This window comes from Poeciliopsis prolifica, unplaced genomic scaffold (genome assembly GCF_027474105.1).
Source record: "Poeciliopsis prolifica strain line A6 unplaced genomic scaffold, Auburn_PproV2 SCAFFOLD025, whole genome shotgun sequence".
NCBI classification, from domain to species: domain Eukaryota; kingdom Metazoa; phylum Chordata; class Actinopteri; order Cyprinodontiformes; family Poeciliidae; genus Poeciliopsis; species Poeciliopsis prolifica.
The window spans coordinates 7,568,707-7,594,103 of record NW_026562400.1 but is presented as its reverse complement, the minus strand read 5'-3'; the positions used below and the strand labels follow the sequence as shown (position 1 = coordinate 7,594,103).

The 25,397-nt window shown below is 33.9% G+C and overlaps 3 protein-coding genes across 3 annotated transcripts; 1 reads left to right on the top strand and 2 right to left on the bottom strand.

Moving 5' to 3' along the window:
- Positions 1 to 4,253, top strand: tomm40 (translocase of outer mitochondrial membrane 40 homolog (yeast)). The gene is made up of 9 exons (XM_055047032.1): positions 1 to 83; positions 1,328 to 1,560; positions 1,688 to 1,848; positions 1,980 to 2,081; positions 2,176 to 2,281; positions 2,699 to 2,821; positions 2,930 to 3,006; positions 3,547 to 3,649; positions 3,747 to 4,253. The coding sequence occupies exons 2-9, from the start codon at positions 1,347 to 1,349 to the stop codon at positions 3,884 to 3,886; spliced, it is 1,026 nt and encodes a 341-aa protein (XP_054903007.1). The 5' UTR covers positions 1 to 83; positions 1,328 to 1,346; the 3' UTR covers positions 3,887 to 4,253.
- A 3,652-nt stretch (positions 4,254 to 7,905) lies between these two features.
- On the bottom strand, positions 7,906 to 14,838 carry LOC129370815 (meprin A subunit beta-like). Its single transcript, XM_055047014.1, has 14 exons — positions 14,637 to 14,838; positions 13,628 to 13,646; positions 13,497 to 13,526; positions 13,347 to 13,372; positions 13,166 to 13,250; positions 12,755 to 12,872; positions 12,331 to 12,509; positions 11,718 to 11,936; positions 11,140 to 11,310; positions 10,305 to 10,535; positions 9,683 to 10,135; positions 9,404 to 9,577; positions 8,692 to 8,800; positions 7,906 to 8,502 (listed from the first exon to the last, which is right to left on the bottom strand). Exons 1-14 carry the CDS (start codon positions 14,715 to 14,717, stop codon positions 8,424 to 8,426), a joined length of 1,974 nt encoding a protein of 657 aa, XP_054902989.1. The 5' UTR covers positions 14,718 to 14,838; the 3' UTR covers positions 7,906 to 8,423.
- Positions 14,839 to 16,253: 1,415 nt separating this feature from the next.
- Positions 16,254 to 25,315, bottom strand: LOC129370814 (meprin A subunit beta-like). Its single transcript, XM_055047012.1, has 15 exons — positions 25,173 to 25,315; positions 25,047 to 25,065; positions 24,603 to 24,629; positions 24,461 to 24,486; positions 24,283 to 24,367; positions 23,955 to 24,072; positions 22,094 to 22,272; positions 21,685 to 21,903; positions 20,717 to 20,878; positions 19,616 to 19,843; positions 19,043 to 19,495; positions 18,765 to 18,938; positions 17,944 to 18,046; positions 17,291 to 17,326; positions 16,254 to 16,904 (listed from the first exon to the last, which is right to left on the bottom strand). Exons 1-15 carry the CDS (start codon positions 25,239 to 25,241, stop codon positions 16,826 to 16,828), a joined length of 1,977 nt encoding a protein of 658 aa, XP_054902987.1. The 5' UTR covers positions 25,242 to 25,315; the 3' UTR covers positions 16,254 to 16,825.
- Between the last annotated feature and the right edge of the window lie 82 nt (positions 25,316 to 25,397).

Here is a 25,397-nt window from a genome sequence, read left to right as displayed (position 1 = left end):
TGGGCGCTTGTGAAGTGCGGTTCACGGACGTTGTCGCGAACTTTACCGGTTTGCAACTACCCCCCTGGACCCTGTTCGTCTTTGTGAGTAGCAGCATTTTAATACTACATATGGGTGTTATAATTTGAGTGTGGCAGATAGTGTCTCTTTGCCAGCGCTAGTATTTTAAACAGCCATGCTGGCCATTTGTAAACGAAGACATCTCGTGGTTGCCTCCACATGGCTACCTAGCCAACTAGCTAACACCAACCATGTTACCTTACATTAGCCTTGGGAGATGAAATACAGTTTTCTGATAGTTTCCTTCATCTGTGTGTTAATCTTCATGTGTGCCCGCTTTTAAAAATGCCTCATGCTGCCATGTGATATCACTTCTTTTTATGCATCCGTGTTTTATATGTGGAATTTGACCAGAGTGGGCCTTTGCTACAATTAGCCTGCCTTACTATTACAGCCAGTACAGGACAACAGGGTAGTGCTGCAGACAGTGTAACGTGGGAATTTAATGGAAGTGTGTTTAGAATTGATTTTTGGGAAGTATTGGCAACATTTTTGAGTTTCCTATCTCAGTAGTACATCTAATCTAAAGACGCATTAGCACAAATCTCATAGGACATTAAGATCATGTATGTAAAACATCCACCGTATTTTATGACTTGAAAACCAGGGCAGTTTTATCCCTAATTTTCAAAATGAAAATTTTGAGACGCAAAAACATTTTTTCCCATTATTAACAGAATCATTTAAAACAAATGGTCTATCTCGTTTAGCTAACAGATTTAAAAATGTCTTGTCATGCTCCTTATTGAGGTAGAATATGATTATCTTATATTCAAAGCAGTGGTGAAGAATAATCTACCTTGAAACAAAACGTTTTTCCTACATTATTTAATTGAATAACTATCCTTCAAGTGAAAGAAAAAAATTATTTCAAGTTCTTGATGAAATTTGTTATTTCTTTTACCAATAAGCACACTGAAGAGACTATTTAGTTACTAGTGGAAATAGAAGAAAAGAAACAAAAGAAAAACTTCAGATAAATCATATAAACAAAGCGCTCCATAGCAAGCTCCAAATTTGACTCTAAAAGGAATACAAAAAAATGGATAACAAATTTTAATTTTATTAATGGGAGTTTTTGAAACTGCAACCAACTGTTGCAAAAACTAAACTGCAACTACAGATCCGTAGCTCACTAATGGTGCTTAACACGTGTCTGTGTTCATAGATATTTAAATCTGTCAGTTCTGTTTTCTGCGCTTTAATACCACTGATATAAGTAACATGATGAAAAATATTGTTTATTCCCTGCCTGTCGCTCTTGCAGTTTGTTACAGTCTTAGACCATGGGCAGTGTGTTGGCTGCTGCCTCACCCAGTCCGGCCCTAGCTCCAGCTGGTGGTCAAGGGGTCTCGGGTTTGGTCGCCGTACCCCCAGGCTTCACCATGCCCCCAGTGTCTTCCATCCCTCCAGGACCCGAATCTGACCAGCAGAAAGCGGATGCAGATTCACCACTCCAGAACCCTGGCACATATGACGAGTGTCACAGGAAATGTAAAGGTAACAAGATCTAATGTCTGGACGTGTACATTTAGTAGTTTAATATAAGATATTAGTTCTGGACTAATTTTATTTAAACTGGACAAATATTTGTTTAAATAACCATTTCTGGTTATTGTTGTTTTAGAGGTCTTCCCCATGCAGATGGAAGGGGTGAGGCTAGTAGTAAACAAGGGCTTAAGTAACCACTTCCAAGTCAGCCACACTATTACTCTCAGCACCCTGGGTGATTCTGGATATAGATTCGGTTCGACATATGTTGGAAGTAAACAGACTGGACCAGCGGAGGTAATTAATTTTGTTCCCTGTTATTTTGGGTTACATAATTGTTTAATATGCTGTAGTTTTTTTTCATTAAAAAAACAAACAAAACATCTGTTTAAAAAAAAAAAAAAAAAAGAAAAATTTTTTGCTCTTAGTCTTTTCCGGTCATAGTTGGTGACATGGACAACACTGGCAGTCTGAATGCGCAAGTCATCCACCAGCTCACAAATGCTGTACGGTCCAAAATAGCAATGCAGGTGTGTAAGACGGTTCGAGATTTGCTTTCATTTGATAAATTCTCACCCTGTCAATTAGATTTATAAGTTGTGTTGTTTTTGTTTGCTGTTGTAGACTCAGCAGCATAAGTTTGTCAACTGGCAGTGTGACTTTGAGTATCGCGGTCAAGATTTCACCTCTGCGGTGACTCTCGGAAACCCGGATGTACTTGTTGGATCTGGTATGTATTTGTTAGGGTCATGAAGGAAGTCCATCAGAATGCAATGTGTATGATTAAAAACATTTAGAAACTAATGCATTTATTAATGTGTCAATACTCATGGTGAACTACAGACACCAACATTGCTAGAACATTTCAGACCAAAAAAAATCTTAAATTATTCCACCTTGCTGCATTATATAACAAAAAGAAGTTGCTCAGAATAGAAAAATCCCCTTACATGTGACTCCCAAACCATAATAAAATAATAGCTGAAGAACATGTAATTTAGTTTTTATCAAATTTTTCCCAAAAATGCTCGAATATGCTCTTCATAGAAGAAACAAAAAAATGAGTGAACTGAAAAAAGTATTCCTATTGAAAAAAATATGTACATGACCTATACATTTAACTCATTCTACTATGATTTTATCCCAGGCATTGTGGTGGCCCACTATCTCCAGTCAGTTACACCAGCACTGGTTCTAGGTGGAGAACTGGTTTATCACAGGAGACCAGGGGAGGAAGGAACCGTAACATCTCTCTTAGGGAGGTATACAGGTAAAAATATTCTTTTTGCATTTTAATCTCTGCAAAGCAGACCTGATGTGTGTCTATAATTGTAAACATATCTATTGAACAACATTTTTGTTTTTATTTTTTTCTCAGGTGACAAATTTGTTGCAACCTTATCTGTGGGCGGTGCTGGAGCTCATGCTACATACTATCACAAAGCCAACGACCAGGTACTGAATATTAGTAACACTTTCTGATCATATGTTTGTGTGTACAGCTCTTTTGCTTTATTTGTATTTACATGCATGCAATGTAAATACAAAGATATGAAGATTATTTTCTATAATAAAATATTACACCACAGGCTTCTGACACCAACAACTTCTTCTAAAGTCTTTCTCAAGTCAGTCTTTAGGTTTTAGCAGCTTGCATCAGGTCAAAAACAAAATCAACTAAGATCTGACTCGATGTGAAAAAAAATTCAATTTTATTTTTGAACCATATCGTCCAGCCCTATGCTTACCACCAGAGGGAGCTAAAGTGCTAGTGGTACCCAGTAGCAAGTGGGACATGCATTACAGATTCAGAACCTTGAATTGAGATTTTAAAAAGTTCTAGAAAATCTCTTTGTGCACCAAACAGGCCTTTGACTCTTGTGCTGAAACTTCATTGTAAAGCAGCATTGAGAAAAGAAAACAAAATTTCCTTCATATTCTCTTGGTTGTAGTAGTAACATGACTGTAATATATCCTTTTACTTCACTGTGACAGTTGCAGGTAGGAGTTGAATTTGAAGCCAGCACAAGGATGCAAGACACCACAACATCCTTTGGTTACCAGCTGGACGTTCCCAAAGCCAATTTGCTTTTTAAAGGTAAATATAAAGGTTTGCAGTTCTCACCTCCTGTGACATTAGTTGTGAAACAAGAAACATGTTTTCAATGTGTACCTTCCTTTTTTTGACTTCGTAGGAACAGTTGACAGTAATTGGGTGGTTGGGGCAACCCTGGAAAAGAAACTAGTACCTCTTCCTCTTACCTTGGCTTTGGGGGCTTTCCTCAACCACCGCAAAAACAAGTTCCAGTGTGGCTTTGGGGTCACCATTGGCTAAAGGTGCACAGGCTGCCTGGAACCAGCTTACAGACCACGGCTTGGACTGGCACAGAGACACCCAGGAACCTGAACTATGTTTTAGGAATTGGATTCAAAGACTCATTTACAACTGTGATTTCTGGGGCAGACGGGAAGGAAAAAATGAGAACTACCAAGGAGCCAGGACTGGCCAAGCCATGCCTACATACTGTAGCACAAATGTCTTTCCTGTGTGGTGTATTGGATATTCTGAGAGGCTAGAATGGTGTCTATCAGAGCTTCAGGTGATGCATGAGAACATGTGACGTGAAAATTTAAGTAAGTGGTACAGTAAGACCTAATATATCATGTATGGATTGAAATAAATGTCATTTTCTTTTGTACAACTTGATCAGATTTTTCATTAAAAAACTGGATCTGGGGTGTTTCTAAGAACTAATAAACTGACACTGAATCGAGCTGCAAAACACTATACTGTTTTAAAAGTTGAACAGATCTTTTTCTGTATTTACAAGAAACAAATAGATTTCACATTTAGGATGCTGGTTTTATCTGAATCAAAAGGCCCTCAATTTATAGTCATAAGTCAATGTCATTAAATTCAAAAAGCAATGCTCATGATACAGAAATCATATTTCTGATTGTTAATTTGGATGATTATGTATTACAAATGATAAAAACGTAATGTTCTATTATTGCAATATTTGCCGCTTATGCCCTAATTAAAGTAGGTCAGTGTAGCAATATGTGAAGTACTGATTCCATCCAAATCTCCACCAAAACTCTTGAATGGTTTTGGTTGGCAATCCTCTTGTCAACCATTTCCAGTTGTTGGGTTTCCTTATCCTACAACATTTTGGAGGCTGCCTACATGTGAGTCAAGTCTGAGATTTTTTTCATGATTCTGAATGTTACATTTTCGCTGTGTTTAACTAATTTACTGATTTCTTTACTGCTTCAGGATTTCATAATGATCACAATTAAAAGAAATAAAATCTGCATAGTAAAATATAGTTTCAAGAAAATGTAATTCTTTTAATTACATGCAATTATTTTAATTCTTTTAATTACATGCAATTATTTTAATTTTAATTACATGTAATTATTTCAATTCTTTTAATTACATGTAATTAAAATTGTTCTTTTAATTACATGTAATTAAAATCGTATTTTTAATTACATGTAATTAAAATTGTATTTTTAATTACATGTAATTAAAATAGATCTTTTAATTACATGTAATTAAAATTGTATTTTTAATTACATGTAATTAAAATCGTATTTTTAATTACATGTAATTAAAATGTATTTTTAATTACATGTAATTAAAATCGTTCTTTTAATTACATGTAATTAAAATTGTATTTTTAATTACATGTAATTAAAATCGTATTTTTAATTACATGTAATTAAAATCGTATTTTTAATTACATGTAATTAAAATCGTTCTTTTAATTACATGTAATTAAAATCGTTCTTTTAATTACATGTAATTATTTAATTTCTTTTAATTACATGTAATTATTTTTTATTCTTTTAATTGCATGTAATTTCAATATGCTTCTCAAACAGAAGGGTCAAAGAGGAACAGACTGCAATAGATTGCATAAGAGTGAATTACCGAATTTTTAGTAAAACAAACACCAAATAGAATATTTTTTTATTTACAAAATACCTTGATTTAACCAGGAACATGTACATTCAGAAGAAGCCATTATTGCAGGAGAGAAGCTAAAGATGCTGCAACACAAGTACAACAAAGTTATTATATGAAGCATTTTACTGAAACGGCTATTGTTACAGATCCTCTATATGATGAATAAAGAGACAGTACACATTGGAGACAATCTATTATTGCAGAGTTTAATGATGTCAACCTAACAATGTTTTAAAAGATAGAATAAAGTTAAAATATTATGACACTAATCTATGAATCTCCACAGAATTATATAATTAGAAGAAATTATCCGTTTTTCCACAGAATTATTGTGTTTCACAGAGGCAGTTAATACCAAATACATGTAGTTGATTGTGAACAGGAACTTGTCTATCTATGATCAATGTGATGGTCTGACCAGCAAACTCAAGGACAAAAAACTATTTAATTTTTCAAAAGAGCTTAACAAAAGATGTTTTTACAACAAATCTCAAAAAGAAATTTAAGAAAAATGGGCCCAAAAACAATCAACTAAAGCATACCAACTCAACAAACAAAAACTAACTGACTCTTCTCAATGAACGCACAGGGGAATTTATATACAAAGGCTAGCCTACACACACACACACAAGGAGGGGTGGGGGAGAAAACAAAAACAACCAATACATAAACATAAATAACAATTCAAATCACAACCTAACACCGTAAATATTATAACAATAGAGCGAGAGGAGGAGTCTTCCACATCAAATTCCCTGCTTCCTGCAGCCTGATGGTTCGTTCCAATTACTGGTTTGAGACAATCAACTCCTCCCAGCCAGTCCTTCAACTCAACCAAAAACAAAATAGTTAATATTCTAAATAAACCAAGCGTTTACTAAAATGTGTGCACCCAATGTAGTAAACAACTTAATACCAAAAACCCACCACCAAAGAAAAAGTGATATTACCAATATAAATATTATCAATATAAAACATTAACAAAATACTAACACTGAAGAAAAGAATACTAACACGGAGAAGATGGAGGAACCTCCACAATCAACAATAAGGAATTCAAGCAGAAGTAGAGTTTTGTGTTGTTGTTTTTAAATGTACTTTTGTCAAAAAAGGCGAGAGAAAGAAATATTTTCCGGTTGCTTTGTAACTCTAGTTGTGAAAAATAACATTGCAAGATGAATGCATTTTCATTAGCTAATTCCTGTTCAGGAATTACTGTTTTATTTTTAATTCATATGAACAATTTGACGCATTCTTCTGATCAGTTTTCTATTCAGAGATATCATCTACAGAAGGAAAAGTACAGTTTTGACAGCAAGAAATAACCTGTTGTTATAAAAACTGACAATTCAAAATTTGTCAAAGAAGCAAAAAATCAACAGAACAATAATAGGGACAGTGTGTCAGGCAAAGCGGATGAAGAACATAAAAGTGAAAGGAGGTGGAAAAAATTGAAGAGGAAGACCTTTGCATGGATGAGATGTAAGGAAAATGCCTTGCAGCATTTTCCTGTCTATGTGAAGCCAATGGATAGATTTTTTTGTACCTGAAACTGTAGGTGAGGAGACAAAAATCTAAGCCAAGCAAAAATGACATCTGAAAGAGAGTGTGTGTTTGCTCTGTCTTCTCCAAACCTGTGTCCTTTGCAGTAGACAGCTGTTCACACAAAGGCAGAATTGCTCTCTCTCATTCTGTTAGAGAGCAGTTCTGCTTTTATGCATGTCAGAGCGACTGCTGCAAAATCAAAGACTTGATGCAATCATATGGGATTCCATAGTTTTTTGTGCTGACTGGAAAAACAAGCTAAAATGACTTGGCTACTTTAAAACAAGGGCTGAAAATAAACCATAAGTGGTGTCTTGAGAAAATGGAGCATCTGTTGAAAATTTCCTTGCTGACAAAATCAGTAGGAAATTAGTAACCTTAAAAATTCAATCCCCTATTGTTATTTTAATGTGTGTAGTTCTGTCTACATTTTATTTATGTTTGTAACGTGCTGTGAGATGACATTCATTGTGAATTGGTGCTCTGCAAATAAAATGAATTCAATGGAATTTATATTACACCCCTAAATATTTATGAAGCCTCACCATACCATCCTCACTCATGATTTAATAAAGCCTTTTATTGGCACATAATCCTATTTCTTATTTGTTGAAGAAAATCTATAGAGATAGGTTTCTTTCATTTTGATAGCTATCACTATCATTGTTGAACAAGAATATTTATGTAGATGCTAGACTGTATGAAATGCAATTTTCTTTACTGGATAAAGTTTCTCTCTGTCTTATGAATCAGTTAAATCAAAGTAGTGGAAGCGGTGAAAAAGCAGTAGGGGTTGAAGCCTGCAGTCAATAAAAGCTAATATTGTCACACAGCTGTGAAAAAAGGCTACTTTATTAAGTGATGTTTAACACAAGGAACATTGAGTGAAATACATTTTGTTGTAGTTTATGTAGCTGCGTAAAAGACCAGACAGTTTGTTTTGAAACTTTCATCTTCTTTATTAAGCCACCAAGCCCCGAGATCCATAGTAAAGCATGTTAGTGTGTTGGTAAATACAGCATTGGAAATTCAAACCCAAAACAAATCTAAAACTGGTTGATTCTTCAAATGTGATAAAAAGAAGGCCGACAGTAAGATTTTTTTTGTTTTACCGATACTTTGACAACATCAAGAAGTATGTATAATAGAAAATGTGTTCCCACCACCAAACATTTATATAATGTAAATATTTCATCCCATACAATTGCTCTTAATAAAAAAAATGCTTATAGTGCAGCATTTTCTTTTAATCATAGTTTAAAAAAATATCCAACGAGATTCAGAAGCATTACTGTGTTTATGTTTGTGCAAAGGCAAAATATTTGAAGGGCAGATCTATGGCTCTATAGCCTCATCAAGCCAACATAAAAATGATTGGCAGCAGGAGGGTGAGCACCAGAGAAGCAGCCAAACCAGGAGAGAACCCAGAAACACTGGAATGAAAAGAAAATAGATGATTAAAACATTTTAAAATATTCTACATCACATATTTTGTCTATTAGATTATCTACATTACAGCACTAATTGGATGTCAAGTATTTATTTTGGTATTTATTTTCTGGGATAGATGTTTAAGATTTGTACATTGTTATGGTGAGACCATATTTGAAGCTAAATCTCACCCTGTTAAGAAACATGGGCCTTCATCCCGATTTGTAGCACGAGCTGTGATGTTCATTGGTTGCACTTGAGGACACGGTAGGGAGTTTCCATTGATCAGAGGAATGACATCTGCCAAAAGATTTTAAAAAAATTAGTAACAGTAAAAACAAAAAAAGAACATTTTCTTTCATCACCTGAACAAGGTTTTTTTTTTAAACACCCACTCAGTCCAAAATTTCTGGAGATCATACTCTACATATCCGTCTCATCAGTGTAGAAGAAGGTGTTTGACATAGAACTTGTTAGTCAAAACAATGGATGAGCCAGCATTGGTTCAGTTATAGATTGCTAAGAAAATTCTTCAAGAGAACTCAGCATTCTTCCTACCAGGACTCATATAGTTGTTTATTTATTCTAAAGGAAGCTTTATTTATTTAATTCCCATCACATTAAACAACAGTTGAGGCCTAATTTTATTTGAGGATTTTCAAAGTTTCCACAAAGTTTAAACATCTTAAATTTTCATTCAGTCTTGTTTTTGTTTGTCACATGAATGCAGCCTCAAACACCAGATGATCTTAATAACAATAGCATTGTTGTGTTTGCCCAAGTAGTGCTGCTTGTTGCATCTACCCTTTTCATTAAATGAATATGTGCCTTCTATGGGTCTTTAGAATGAAAGCAACATCATACATGAATTTAATTTACTCTGAGAAAAACATACCTACTTACCTTCAAAGTTGAACATGAAGATGACACTACCTCCCTTCAGAAACTCCCTGGTGTACAGTTCTTCCAAAAATGCAAAATAGTGGTACCCAACTATAATTCCACCATAGACTGCCTCACCATTTTCATAAAAAACTATGCTTCCATTTTTACGAGGGTTGGCCCACGCACTGATACCTGTTTATAAAAATAATTTTTAACACAAGACAAAGAAGATATTGTTATCACATTCTTATTAGAGATTTTCCTTACAGTAATTTCCAAGTTTTGTCATGCACCTACCATTATCCAACTTGTGACTTTCGTGTGAAACTGCACTCCATTGCTTTGACATTTGCATTTTCATGTTAGGGGTTTGGTCTAGCATTTGGAAGGTTATTTGTTTTTGTAGACAAGGCCATTTCAGCTGGTCATCATTGTCCCCAGACAACATTTCCACGTACATTCCAATGAATATCTTGTAGAGTATAACAACTATTCGGTAAGCGTAGCCCTCTTTGGAGTACTGCCGTGGACTGTATATTGGAGTTCCAAAGCTACTTGTGATTAAACGTCTCTGTAAGTCATCAATCTGCAGGGTCACATGTGGACACTCGGTCTCAGAGAGATTGATGTCATCAATGGAGAAGCCGCCTCTGGAGTTTCCTGCTCCTTTCTGAGCCTCAAACACCACCTGAAAGTTTTTGGTGGCATTGAGAGAAACATGATGGAGCTTCCAGTGAGATGTTGGTTCACCTGGGAACAATGTTTTTAGGTCACCATGATATACTATCATGCATGTTATCAAAAGTACTAACTGCCAGAAAATAAGAAAATAGAACATAAAGGCCTTTATTGTCGTGAAAATATAAGATACTTAAAGAAATCGCTAAAACCATCCGCATGATTTCATCGCAAATATTACCAGTGATCTGTCCCATGAGGCGGAGAGTTCCTCTGGTGTCATGCTCATCCTGAAACTCTCTGATCCAGATATTAAGTTCGTCTGAGTCATTTCCACTGTGGAAATAGTAAAACTGCAGACATTGGACTTTACATTCCCTTTTAGGACTCATGATTTTGGTCCCAAGCCACGCTGAATCTCCCGCTTGACCTGATGATGTGCTAGCATGGATGAAATATCCTGTTTCCTGACCTAGAATTATAAGGTTAAAAACAATATGGTAATGACTTTCTTTCATTTATTTGAAAGAAAGATATTTATAAACATTTTCGAATCAGACACATTTTTCCTCAATGAGTCATAGAGAGTCAGATCTTTCCTGTTTGAGCATTCATCATTGCTAAATGTCAGGTTAATTAGATATGTTTGTCTAAAATTTTAAAGTTGGTATGCAATGTCTAATTCGCTACATATGCTAATTAGAAATCACAGATGTAATAATGTCTAATTTTGATTTATTTGATCAAGTCATCTTTCTCTCTCGTTACTGAATTCAGCAAATAGAAATAATTTTGGTATTCTAAAACAGACCTAAACATTAAAAACAAGACCTGATTTAATGTGTGGCAGTGAGAAAAAAAATAGACTATGTATGTTTTTATAACGTAAACAGAAATATGATTATAACTACATATCATTTCACATATTTACACTAGTTCAAATATAAATCAGATATACATGAGCATGCAATGACATTTACTGCTGAGTAAATTTGAACTTTATTCTGTGTCTGATGATTATGCTATGTGCAAACTATTTCATGTTTTATAATATGAAATGTGATGAATATGCTTACTGTTTTCTCCGTTTCCAGCAGGCAGAGTGGTGTGGTCAGTGCTTGGACCGCTATTAACTCGTGTAACCACTTCCCACTTGCTGCCATTCTGTGCACAGCTGCTCATTTGGCTCATTTGGCACATCATCCCATTAGAAAAGTCACAGAAAAACATAAAGGCGACTGTGGAATCTGTTAATAAAATATTTTGAATATTTAAATCTTTGTCTTGACCAAAGTTTCATTATTTCATAAGTGCAAGTTAGCTAAAAGGATAGATACATGCTACACCTCATTCAAATAATACTTTTGGTGAAACCTTTCAGCAGCAACTTCTTCCATATAAATATCTATATTTTTTTAGACAAGGCCATTTCAGCTTTTCATTATTGTCAGCAAACAATTTACTTAAAATGCAATGAAAATTAGCTTCCTGAAAGTCCTGATAATTCCTGTAATACATTAGATATTTTATCACAACTTTGACATTATGTTGTATATATATATATATATATATATATATATATATATATATATATATATATATATATATGCACAAAGTCGACTTTGACATCATGTTGTATATGTATATGACTTACTGCATTTGTAGAGAAGTTTCAACTTTTGAGCATCTCGAGGACTCATATCCAGTGTTTGACCAATAACATTTTGGAATTTGGGGTCTTTGGTAATAATCGTAGAACCATTGCCATTGCTTAACACATTTTTGCCAGAGTGCATCACTGACAGGTAGTCATATGACACATTATGGGTGTCGCTCTTATCACTGTCAAGCTTTTTGAAAAAATCTTCTTTTCCTAAGAACACAAAAATACCAAAATACTGAATATAGCATTTTTTTTTTTTTTGGGTGCGGGGGGAGGATAGACTTAAAAATAAATGTTAATGACTGACTATTCATAATTTAAAAATTCAAAATACATTAGCATTAATCCTGCTACAAATCTACAAAGTGGTTGATAGACTTACTACACATTTTTTTGCACAAAGTAAAACTTCCTCAAAGTTGTTAAAGCTAAATATTGCATTGAGGAGATAATATCATACATACAGAATAAGCTACGCTTACTGACTTGTTGTTTTTATGTAATTATACTTCCAATCTAGCAATTACAAAGTGCTGTATACCCTTATTTCAACAAACATCTTTTTGCAAAATGGAACAAGGACACTGTAGTAAAATTATTAAACCTGCTAGGACGTTGTCAAAGTTTATCTGCACATAGTCATCCCTGTCATGCCTGATTTCTTCATGGTAGAAGCCAAGAGCATGAAGAATCACATGTTCAACCGCAGCAATGTGATCACAGCCTGCACCAATAGAGATCTCCTGTCCGCCGACTTGTGTTCGGCCAACATATGACCAGCACCTAGAATAGAAAAATACAGATTATTGTCAGAAACAGCAGTGTGAGTGCACATATTATCGTTTCACTCTATACTGGTCATGACTAATAAGTGAATATACACTGTTTATTATTTCTCCGTCTATTTTTCATGTTTTTTTTTTTTAATCATCATGAATGTTTTATTCCTGACACAAGACTACACACAAATGTCAATGTGGAAAGTCAGGTTGCATTTATTGAACTTTGCATAAGCAAAACATACATACCCATCTAAGTTTTGGAATGAAAGGTAATAGTTCTCAGTGTCCCTTGGTTTAAAGTCAATGCATGACTTCACCCTGAACTGGTCAAAAGCTCTCAGGATGACTCCTTTAGCATTTAGGTCTTTTGTCAAGATTAAATAGCAGTGGAGAAAGAACAAAAACAAAGAAAGTTACACTCTTTGAACATTTGGTAAATAAGACAGATTTCAAGAGAAACTAAGCAAAACAAAACATTTCCACTGTAGTCTGCTTTCTTTTTATTTTATTTTGCTCAAGGTGTGATGATTACTTTTTCATGAATGCTTGCTGTATGTTCTGCTTTCAATAACTGTAATCGTTTCTTTCCTTATCAACTAACCAACTAAAGAGATGTAATATACAAATGTTTATTTTAAAGGCAGCCAATGAAATTACCAAGGCTTTTGTTCAACACGTAGGGAACTGGGGATTTCCACAAACCGGATCCTCCTAAAATAGTACTTCTTGCTTTCGCAGGCACCTAAAATAATAATCATATGAGAAGAATTTGTGTGATAATTTTTGTAAAACAATGTGTAAAAAATTCAAAATTTGCCTGTAAAAATGAGAATCTTACCTCATGTATGTCGTCAACTAATGCGTCTAAGATAAAACATAAACATTAATGATTTTTTTAAAGTAAAAAAATAGGACCTACAGGTAATAAATATCCATTGTACAATTCAGTGTAAAAATAGGTTTTCTTTTAATAGAAAATCAGTTTTACCATCTGTGGCATTCTTGTTCTCATCAATTTCTGCAAAAAACACAAAATGACTCCTTTGGAGATCATGGTCTAAAGACCAAACAGTAGAACTTATAAAATAATATGAAAAAACAAAACATAGCATAACTTACCAACCAGATCCATGTCTTTCTACAAAAAACATATAAATAAGAATGAAAAAAAATCTTACATAAAATCTTATAAGAAAGTTTCTTTTTTTTTTTTTTTTTTTTTGGAAAGTAGCTGTATTATTCTAAATTAGTCTAGAAATCATAGCAAGTTAAATGCCCTTCAATATATTTTTTAAAAGTTCACATTTTGTGCCTTGACCAGTTTGCTGTTGTGTTGTGAGTTGTTTGAGACATAATCCACTAATTTAACTGTTAACTGTCAAGTTGACACAGCAAATGGTACACTTTTGAATATATTCACCATCTCCACCCAACTGACATGCACCTTGCAAAGAATCAAGCACACCCATCCCTTTCACTTCTTAAGCTAAGCAGCTAAGTAAGTCTAAAAGGTAACTTGGCACACCTGTGCTCACTATGATCTCTCTTCAGACAAAGAACCTCAACTGAAAGCTTCCTCAAAGACACCACTGGTAGGAATGGACAGTAGTCACTCGTTATTAATTGCACTCGTTGGAATGGTTTATTCATTCATTCACTGTTAGCTGCAGGTAAATTATTAAATCCTTGCTGAAGAAATTAGTTAATTACTTAAAATTAAAATGAACTAATTGTTATTTGAAATGAATATTTCTTCTATTTGTAGGTTTTCAAACTACTCTTTGACCTACTCATGTGAGCCAATGCTCATGTGACCACGTTTGTTCGTATGCTGTCGATGAGATTCATCTAAAGAAAAGATGAATAAAATTTCTGAGATGAGCTGTGGCTTAAGAGAGCAAAAAACTTGACAGTTGACTTTGGTTGACTGTTATGGAAGATTCAACATTACATTTGTGTATTTAAGATTTGTTGATAATATGTCTAAAATGTGTTAAAAGAAAATTCATAAAATTCAGTTTATAACTCCTATTTTTTTTTGTCCTATGTTTTTTTTCTTTTTAAACTTAAAATAGATTGCATCCAGTCAATAAAGTATGGTAGCTCACATAAAAGCATAGATACTTACTATGCCCATGGCGAGGGTAGATGAAACCACCAAACAGACAAGAAGAATGCTGTGTTGCATCTTCTTGGCTCGTCTTGGCATTGCAGCGAGTGGTTAAAGAAATCCAGGCATGCAGATGTCGGGTAAACTCAAAGGTTCATCAACAAAATGATATCAAATCGGACCAAAACACCGAAATAAGTACAAGGGCTGTCCTTAGACTCAGACATTTATATACAAGGTAAGATGGTTAAAGAGGAAGAGCTGGTCGTGATTCAAAACACAGATGCTTTATATAAAATTCAAATTCTTTTGTGAATAGGGGGGAACTGATACAAAAGAGGAAATTTAATTTCGTGAAATAGTGAAATTAAAATATCATGTTCTGTAACAACCTACGCAGAAGAATAATAAAGGGCAAATGCCAAACCAAAAACATGACAAAACTGAAAGATCAAGACCGTATGTAACTCTCAGGTACATCTTGTAAACCAAGAACAGAATCTGAGACCACAATTTGCACAACCTCAGCAAAGCTGAACAATCAAAGACTGGAAAAGCTTTTTTGATCAAATGAGTCTTCAGTCAAATAATCTGCATCAAGGATCTGAATTTGGCATAAAAATGAAAGGTAGACAAGGTGGTGGTAACTTATTAACTTAGTTAATGAGTACCAATAAAACATTGCCACCACATACTTTAGTGTTACTGTTGACAATGTTCATTCCTTTTTGACCACAATTTACCCCTCCTTCATTTGATACTTCCAGTAAGTAATGTGAGGATGTGGATTTTCTGTATATGTATTTTGGTCTGTTTGTGTATTTTCTGTCTTGTGTCTTGTTTCCTGATTAATCCCTAGTGTATTTAACCTCACCAGTGTCTCCTACTCCCCACTGAATCCTTGTCATTGTTTGCCTCCTTAAGTTTGTTTTGTGTCTCGTTCACCTGTGGTTCCTGCATTAAACTATTTCTCCACCGTATCCTGGGTCTCACCACCTAAATCCTCATCATCAACACACTCACTTCATGACAGACAATGCACTATTTCACAAAGCTCAAATAATTGAAAACTGGTTGCTTGAATGTGACAATGAGTTTGTTTGCCAATCCCCACCTTTGTCTCCATATTCAATGTAAAGAAGTATTGCCTTCTCTAAAGTTGTAACTTAAAGACTTCATGGCCTAGATGTTGTAAACCTAGTTATAGCAAGGTTTGCCTAGGAAAATGGGAGATGCGTAACAAATATACACACATACAGGAAACTGGTTGGAACTGAGAACAAAGACATTTTTTACACTCAAAGCAAATACGGAAGTATTTATCAAAAGTTTTAAAAAAAATATATATTCCACTTTATTGTTACATTTTTCTATTATTTGTCATGTATTCTAACTTCCCTAGGATGTCTGTTTACTGAACTGTATATCCTCTTTTGAAGAATTTTAACCTTTAATTACTTCTCTAAATGTTTCCAGCAGCAGCACTTACAAAACCTTGAAGTTAAAATAAATAAAATATGAAACAAACATTTTTGGTAGTCTTTTCTTGTTTGATCATTATACATTTGTTTAAAATAATAAAATATGTCAACATTTTAAGACCACACATTAATTTCTAACTTTTGTCATTGTGAAACACTTTGTATGAAAAGGGGCATTATCTATGAAACAGAACTTCAATATTTAACAGTGGCTTTCTTAAACTGCTTTGAATTGAATATAGATGTTGACAATTTTGTGAATTTGTGATAAACGTGTTAACAAATACCGCACATTTAGTTGTTAACCTTTTATTATTCAAAAGTAAAATAGGACAATTGTAAAATATGCTACCAACAGACAATTCAATGCACCTATAACATTTAAATATTGCAAATTTGTCATTATTATACTGTAATAACAAAATTAATACACAAAAAACCTCTAGCTTCAAACAAGTATTGTCTAAACAATGTCCCAAAATAAAATCTTAATGCTTCAACAAAATTCCATCACAAAATGTTGATATTGCTGACAAATAAATTTCAGAATTACAATTTCAAAACATACAAATCTGTTTTAAATTGTAACCCACATCTACTCAAAAATAATTGTTCATGATGCTTGCCTCTTTTACTCATATTAAACAAAACAACATAAAGTATTTAGAAAAACAGAAGGATTCTACTGATGGTGTCAATGTACAATAGAAAATGTGAATGTGTGCATCACGGCACCAGAAGCATTGCAGCCAGAACGAAGATGAGGAATGAGTAGGGCACCACAGCAGCAGAGAATCCATGTATGCTAGAAAAGTAAATAAATAGTATATTGTAGATGTTATAGACTTTTCAATATATGGAAAAAAGATATGCGAATGCAAAGTTATGATACCAAATGTTCCCCTTAAAAGATTGTGTTTATGAAGAGCACAATATAAATAAAGATTTCAAATAAATGGGCAGCATAAATCACTTATAGACAATTGAGTAGTAAAGTCAGTGCATACGTTTTCTAGACATAAGAAGCTTAATGTGTGTGTGCGCAATATGGCATTTATAATTTTGCAAAAAAAAAATAACTATTTCAAAATGTTTATCATTGATTAATAAGCTAATAATCTTTTTGACAACTTTAATTGATGGTGTAACAATTCTTAAATATGTAAAATATGTAATTTTATTTTAGGATACCTGTTGTCTTCAGTTTGAAGAGGTGGAAGTTGGGTCCTATAAAAATAAAAGAAAACGGCAGAAATGGCAGAGGGGATTATTACAATTCATCCATTACAGGCACACTACACTTTGGGTTGTGAAGACTTAATTTTGTAAAACTATCTTTCTGCCATTGGTGGAATAGAATGGATGAGAAAATGTTAATAAGACTTTCATTCTGTTTGTTGCTTCCAGTTGTCAATACCAGCAAGAAGTTTCAGAAAATTATGCAAAAACATCAACAATAATGTGATGGTAGATGTGGTAATATAAAAATAAAAACATGAAAACAGCAGAAACAGCATTAGAATTCATCCATTACTGTCACACTACATGCAGAGCTTTAGCTTGTAAAGACTTAATTTAGGAAATCTATCTTCCTGTCATTGGTAGCATAGGAATGATGGTGGATGAGAAAATGCTAACAACCAACTTTTATTCCAGGTGTCAACACCATTTACTGGAAAATTATGCAATAATACCAACAATACGATTAGAAATTATTGAGGTAAAAAAGGGGACTTGGCATCGACACCAAGCTTACTAAACAGGAATAATGAAATATAACTTAATATGCTATACAATGCATTATAGCATTGTATAGCTATTAGTAATTTGTAACAGTCACTCACTGTGAGCATGAGCCTTCATCAAGGTTCAGGGGAGGATTTGTAATGTCCACTGGTCTTAATTGAAGACATGGAAGAACTGATGCAGTATTTAACGGAGTCAGATCTAAGGAAGAACAGTTATTAGCAAATGCAATTTCAGTTAGTTGAAAATGTTCACCTTTACAGAACTTTTTCAACAAATCACCAGTTTGAATGTGCTAGTATCTAGTTGTCATTGTTGATATTATCTTTATTTAAAGTTACTGGTATTTATCTGTTAATTATGCCTTAATAAAGCTTTAAACATTGCTTGTATACCGAGTGTTATGACTGGGTTTCCAAAATAAATAATACAATATTATAAGCATTATAAGTTTGCATTCCTACAATAATCAAAATACTGTAATGGTTTAAGAATGAGTTTGACTTCAAGTTGAAGTGTACATCATATTCTACTCCCCTCCTATCCCCACTTTTTTATTTGAAAATTGAGTTTTATTCAGACTTCCCTTTTTTAAAAATACAAATAGCTTTTTTGTCTTTTGTCATTGCAAACAAAAGTATTCCACAGTTGACAACAATCCTAATGAAGGCCAAATGTGATCACAATGTCATGGCCAGTATTCATTTTATTCAGACCTCTATTATATCATTCTGTCCCGTTGATCCTTTTAAGATGATAAAAAAGCTTCTTTCAAACTGGAACCTTTTTGTTTTTATTGAAAGCAGGAACCCTGAAACTTCAAGAGAACACATATGTACAATCATAGTAATGACACCACAGTGCTATTCAAATCTGTGTTCTTTCACTTTTATTTTTAATGAAGAAAAACTCAACTTGCCTTCAAAGTTAAACATGAAAATAGCACTTCCTCCCTTTAGGACATCTCTGGATTGCAGTTCCTCCAAAGTTGCAAAATTCCTGTATCCATAAAGAAGTCCACCGTAGACCAACTCGTCATTCTCATAAAAAAGAGCCGTTCCAGTCTCACGAGGATTATCCCAGATCATAGTGCCTGTATGTATGAAGAAATTTAGGATGAACATGACATATGGATTGTGTGATTTTACTTGGAATATGTTATTTTTCCATAAAGTTAATATTTTTTCAGAAACATACCACTAGAGCCTGTGTGAGTCTGAAGAGAAACAAAGCTCTGTTGTTTTGACATTTGCAGTTGCATGTTGGGGTTTTGATCCAGCAACGAGAAAGTCATTTCTTTTTGCAAGCAAGGCCACTTCAGCTGGTCATCATATGTACTGGACAAGAGCTGCACAAACATTCCAACATATGTCTTGTACAGAATCGCAGCAACTCGATAAGCATAGCCTTCTTTGGAGTACTGTCGTGGACTGTATATTCTGGTTCCTGAGGAACTCATGCTTAGCGTTTTCTCAATTTCATCAATCTGAAGGGTCACGTGTGGACACTCAGTCTCAGAGAGATTGATGTCATCAATTGATAAGCCGCCTGTAGAGCTTCCCGCTCCTTTCCGAACCTCAAATGCCACCTGGAAGTCTTTGGTGGCATTGAGAGAAACATGTTGGAGCTTCCAGTAAGATGTTGGTGGACCTGCAAGGGGACATTTTGAAAGAATGTTGAATTATTTAAGTGTAACTGCATGAACAGGTGAAAATGCATGTTGTCATAACAGATGACATTGATAAGTTATTGTTAGTGTTCACACGCTACCACTGATTTGTTCCATGAGGTGAAGAGTTCCTTTGGAGTCCTGTTCATCAAACTCTCTAATCCAGATGTTCAGTTCATCAGCTTCATTTCCAGAATGATAATAGTAAAACTGCAGACACTGGATATTACATCTCCTACTAGGATGCATGATCTTGGTCTCGAGCCAAGCAGACTGTCCCTCCTGACCTGAAGCTGTGCTGACATGCATGAAAAATCCTAATTCTTCACCTAAAATGACACAAAAGAAGACGCGTACTTAATCTTGTCCACCTCAAGTTGACATATACTTTATTGTAACTGAAGACATTTCAACTTCTGGGGTAAATTGTATGTTCATCTTACAGTTTGAGGGAATTACAGTTTTGCAGTGGAACAAAGGGAACCAAAATAAAACACCTTTAGTTGTTGAGAGTCAAAGATTTGTTGACACGATTGAGACATAAAAGTGTCTGTCACAATGCTGCTTGACCCAAAAAATAAATGAAATTATTAGTATAATCAGATTGTGGGGTACATTCTCCAGTGTCCTCAGTTACACGAAGATGCATCATCTATATCAATAGTTTATTTATTTTCTTAGAGTTAATAAGAAATAATATGTAGAACTTACACATGTCAGAAAAGAATATAAGTCTGATTGATTATTTACAAAATAATTAAAACTTTCAAGTTTACGTTATATATATTTTTGATCATAATAATGATTATTCTGAAAGAATTATTTAAATCTTTGTTTAGGAAAATAAGAAAAACAATCAAAAGTACGTTATATCACATATGCTTAATTGTATTCAGCAATTTGTATCAAGAATATGGTATTTATGTTCGTAATGCAATTGGTGAGTTGCCAGTTCGATCCCCACTCTGCCTGTCTCTATTGTTCTGTTCTTGGAAAGACACTTCACCCACCTTCGTGTGCTGGTGGCAGGAGTGACTGGCTGCTGAATTGTGGCTACAATTCAGTAGCTTCCCACCTTCAGCGTATGAATGTGGGCATGACTGGGTGAATGACTGAAGCTTTTTTGGGTCCAATCACGACTTGAAAAAGAGCTATGCTAATACACGCCACTTGTCATTTACCACTTAGATTTTAAAGCTTACCTTGAATTTCATTTCCATTTGCTAGATTGGTGTGGTCAGAGCTTGGACCCCCATTAGCTTTTGTAACCAATTCCCAGCCATTATCACTTTTTGAGCAATGATTCATTTGGCATAAATCCTTATTAGAAAAGCCACAGTAAAACTTAAAGGTCACAGATGAATCTGAGAAAGTAGAAATATGAATAAGAGATTTTTAATTGGCAACAAAATTTGATGTTCGAATCAACAAGGACAGTTTGGTCGATATTGTCCTGTAAATATTATTGGGTTATTATTCAGATAAAATATCAACACCTTTTATGATAGATAGATAGATAGATAGATAGATAGATAGATAGATAGATAGATAGATAGATAGATAGATAGATAGATAGATAGATAGATAGATAGATAGATAGATAGATAGATAGATAGATAGATAGATAGATAGATAGAGAGATAGATAGATAGATAGATAGATAGATAGATAGATAGATAGATAGATAGATAGATAGATAGATAGATAGATAGATAGATAGATAGATAGATAGATATATAGATAGATTTTATTACACAGACTAAAAGTCCAAATATACATAAAAAGAAAAGAAAAAAAAGAATAAAAAGTGCATTGCATCCAAACTATTTCAACTTTAGAAATTAAAAGAATAGAGAGATAATAAATCAATTTCAGTTGTTCAATTCTACTTTACACTTTTATCTTCAATGAAATCCCTTTAATTTGTCTAAAAAAAACTTGTTAAACTTAAAAAAACTGAAGTTTTTTAAAAACTTAAAAAAATAAAAAGTCTTACAGAAATCTCTATTGCAAACTAACCTATGGAAAAATAAAAATATATCTTCTAACTGACCAAGTTGGGTTTGAACTTTGAAAAGTACAATTAAACCAGTTAAATTGAGATATGTAGACAGTGAGCCAGTTTGATTTCAGTAATCTTAAAAAGTCATCCCTTCAAATGATCACTTACTGCATCTGTAAAGAAGATTCAGCTCTTGTACGTCACTAGGACTCATTTCCACTCTTTGACCAATCACGTCTTGAAATGCTTGATTTATGGTAATAATTGTAGGGCCATTGCCATTGCTGAATGCATTTTTGCTGTAGTGCATCACTGACAGGTAGTCATATGGGCTTCCATGGGTAGTGCTGTCTTGATTGCCAACCTTTCTAAAATTATGCTCTTTACCTGGATGACAACGAGAAAAAATCATCATTAGTACAAAATGCTTTTTAGAAAAGAATAACTAAAATAAAAACAAATACTTGAAAATTTAACTAGCTTGTCAATGAGAATTAAATAGATATATTCAACAATTTGTAGAAAAATGTATTCATTGAACATATCAAACCAGTTAAAAAGAAATAAAATGCCAAACCTGCTATGATGTTGCTGTATTCAATGTGCACATGATTGTCTCTGTCATATCTTGATTGTTCGTGGTAGAAGCCAAGAGCATGAAGGATCTCATGCTCAACAATTGCAACCAAATCACAGTTCTGTCCAATGGAGAGGTCCTGTCCATTGGAAAATACTCTACCAATATATGACCAACACCTACAAAGGAAAAATGCTTATCAATGATTGTTAGATTAAAATTTCTGGTAACACTTTATTTGACAGGGTGTGCATAAGGCCGACTTGACAGTGTTGAAAGTGCCAACTTTGCATTAAAACCTCATTATTTACAAAATAATGCAAACTTGGCACTGGACTTTCAAGGCAACTTCTAGAATAACTTTGCATTAAAAGTGTCATTATTTACAAAGTGACACTTCATGACAACAGTCATAGACATTCATAAAGACTCCTTTGTGTTCATGACAGGTGTGCTGTCATGTTTATGACAGTGTCATATCGTTCTCACGCACACCCATCAAATAAAGTGTTACCAAAGTTTCCTCACTTCAAACGACCTATTTGTCAAAATATAGGCAGTACAGATCATATCTTCACATGAAACTTTTCACAAAGTTTAAGAGTGTGTCAGATGGTCTCTGTGGCATTGTACAAATAAATACATATATGGACAAACTCTGCAGCACAACAGTGATACAATCACAATTTACTTTCTTCTTGAGTTTGTGTTTTTACTTCATCTTATCTTCAACCATAGAAGATTGGCCTTCCCATTGCCAAGTTAGCACAAATCTAGTATAATGCAGGGGCCCTTTATGACAAATGAAAAAGTCCCATATGTGAGACCAGAATTTTAAAGTCTAAATTAAACTCTGCTCATCTTGTAGTGGCAGAAATATGATTTTATAATAAATGACACTATATATTTATGATTTTCCAGAAAGGTAATTGACTGTAATAAAAATGAATCATCTTGTGATGATAAAGATAAACTCTGTCTTATGATGTTTGCAAACCCTCAAAACTGATAGTGTTGTTGGCATCGTTACATTTTCTGATTGACCTGTTTTCTTATTTGGGTCAAAAGAAGCATAATAAAATGCTGTTTATCTTTTGAAACATCATATCATATACTGGTTTCAACATAACTGATTTGAATCAGCATGGTATAATGTTTAACAGTGCAGCTTTCATTTGCATTGTTTTAGTGAAGGTGCATATATTAAAACTGATCAATTTTATTCTCAGAGCAATATTTTTGTACGTTAGATTTCAGATTATATATAGTAGCAGATTCATGTCTACACTGATATTAATAATGGTAATTTATGTTATGTTATTCATCCCTGATTATAGAAAACGTACCTGATTAGTGGTACGATTAGTGGTATTAGTGGTACGTTTTCTGTGACAAAGGTGGTGATGGTCGTAGAAGTTTAACTGGTTCAAACCCTCACTTTGTCTGTCTTAGTTGTGTCCTTGGGCAAAACACCACAAGACTTACGACCATCAACTTGTGAATGTGCGCATGAATGAATGACTAAATGTAGTGTAGTGTCATCTGAACTTGATAAAGTGCTATAACTGGCCGTTTACCATTCCATTTGGGTAGATTTTTTATTTTTATATATTAAGCATAAATTTGTATATATTAAGCATAAATGTTATTTGAATATGAAGTCATTCCCAAATTCCTAGTGTCATGTTATCAGGAAGTAGCACATATACATTTTACTGAAATGAAGCTTGACTCATGTGGTTATGAATAATATAGTTTCCTGGTTGAAGTGTAATTTTTCAATTTAGGATAGGTTGCATTGGGAATGTATTTATTTGAAACTAAAAAATGGTAGGAAGCAAAAATGAAATTGTATACATACCCATCTAATTTTTTTATGTTAAGGTAATACACCTCAGAATCTCTGGGTTTGAAGTCAATGCATGACTTCACCCTGAACTGGTCGAATGCTCTCAGGATGACTCCTCTAGCTTTCAAGTCTTCCATTTTACATGAAAATAATGGAAAAGAATATAAATGATTCATTTTATTTCAGATAAAACATAATATAATGATTCTAAAAACAATTTTCTAAAGCCATTAATTTGAATAATTGTCTATACAGTTATACACCTTGATAAGACAAGCCTGAGAATTTGAATACACTGATATTCACAAATATTCTGGTAGGAACGAAACAATATATTTACCAAGGCCTTTGTCCAAAACATAGGGGACTGGAGAAGTCCACCGTTTGTCCCCAGGAAAAATGCTACTCTTTTGAGCATTTGAAGGCTGAGTTATCAGTAGATAAGAAAAAAACATTTTAAACCCCAGAATGAATTCAATTACACCTCACTGGACTGCCTGCAAAAATACTGAGCTTACCTCCCGGATATCATCAAGTGTTAAATCTGAAAGAAACCACAGAAGTTAATTACTGTACAAAGATTTTTAAAAATGTACTGTTAATGATAGGGTGACATGAAAACCTCACCAGAGTTAATTTACCAGAACAAAAACAGTTTACCTTCTGTGATGTTATTTTCGCCAACATCTAAAAAAAAAAAAGATTTTGTAAGGATTTGGGTTTTTCTCTGTGTTTTGAGTTTTTCTATGTGTTCATTTTGAGTTTTTGTCTCCGAGTCTGTTCCTTGTTCCTCATTGGGTCCTTGTCTAAGCTGTCGTTTTGTCAGGCCTGTGTTTGCCCTGGCTGCCCGTTGTCCATTCGTTTCCTCCAGTGCTACTGGTGTTGAGCCCTGGCTTCTGCTTAGCCTGGTTGTTGGACTTATTTCATTATTAAACCATCATTTTTTTTTCATTTCAACCTGGGTCTCAAGCATCTGCCTCACCACCTCCTCACACCACTTCAAGACAGATTTCCTGTTTTCATTTGCCAATAATTCAAGACGACACTTGAAATAACTGAATTTTGTTATTTAACATGGAAAAAAAAATGCATGGGAGAACTTACCCACTATTTCTATGTCCACCTGAATTCAAAAAAAAAAAAAAAATAACAATGAATAAAAACTAAAACCGTTTTCTAAAATGGATGCAACATTTTATAAGACAGCACAGTAATAAACAAAGTACTTGCCTCTGGGATGGCGTGTGCTGATGAAACAGCCAAGTTTACCATAAGAAGAATGTAGCTTTTTATCCTCATGATATGTCTGTATTGAACCTAAATACTGAAACTTTTAAATCAAAGTATTCCTCAAAGCCAGACAGTCCAGTCCTGTGCCTCTCTTATTTGTGTGGATCTTTATTAGCTTCAGCTGCCTTATCTAAAACAAATTATTTTCCGGAATGCAAAGCTTAA

Bases quoted from the DNA above. Each gene is read 5' to 3' on its own strand.
- tomm40 (XM_055047032.1), top strand. From the start codon at position 1,347: ATGGGCAGTGTGTTGGCTGCTGCCTCACCCAGTCCGGCCCTAGCTCCA. The intron at 2,082-2,175 runs GTGTGTAAGACG...TTGCTGTTGTAG, and splicing joins GGTCCAAAATAGCAATGCAG to ACTCAGCAGCATAAGTTTGT. The intron at 3,650-3,746 runs GTAAATATAAAG...TTGACTTCGTAG, and splicing joins AGCCAATTTGCTTTTTAAAG to GAACAGTTGACAGTAATTGG.
- LOC129370815 (XM_055047014.1), bottom strand. From the start codon at position 14,717: ATGCCAAGACGAGCCAAGAAGATGCAACACAGCATTCTTCTTGTCTGT. The intron at 10,536-11,139 runs GTAAGCATATTC...TTATAATTCTAG, and splicing joins TGCTGGAAACGGAGAAAACA to GTCAGGAAACAGGATATTTC. The intron at 9,578-9,682 runs GTAGGTGCATGA...TTTTATAAACAG, and splicing joins AAGTCACAAGTTGGATAATG to GTATCAGTGCGTGGGCCAAC.
- LOC129370814 (XM_055047012.1), bottom strand. From the start codon at position 25,241: ATGAGGATAAAAAGCTACATTCTTCTTATGGTAAACTTGGCTGTTTCA. The intron at 21,904-22,093 runs GTTTGGCATTTT...GTTGTCATCCAG, and splicing joins ATACAGCAACATCATAGCAG to GTAAAGAGCATAATTTTAGA. The intron at 20,879-21,684 runs GTAAGTGATCAT...CTACTTTCTCAG, and splicing joins GAATCTTCTTTACAGATGCA to ATTCATCTGTGACCTTTAAG.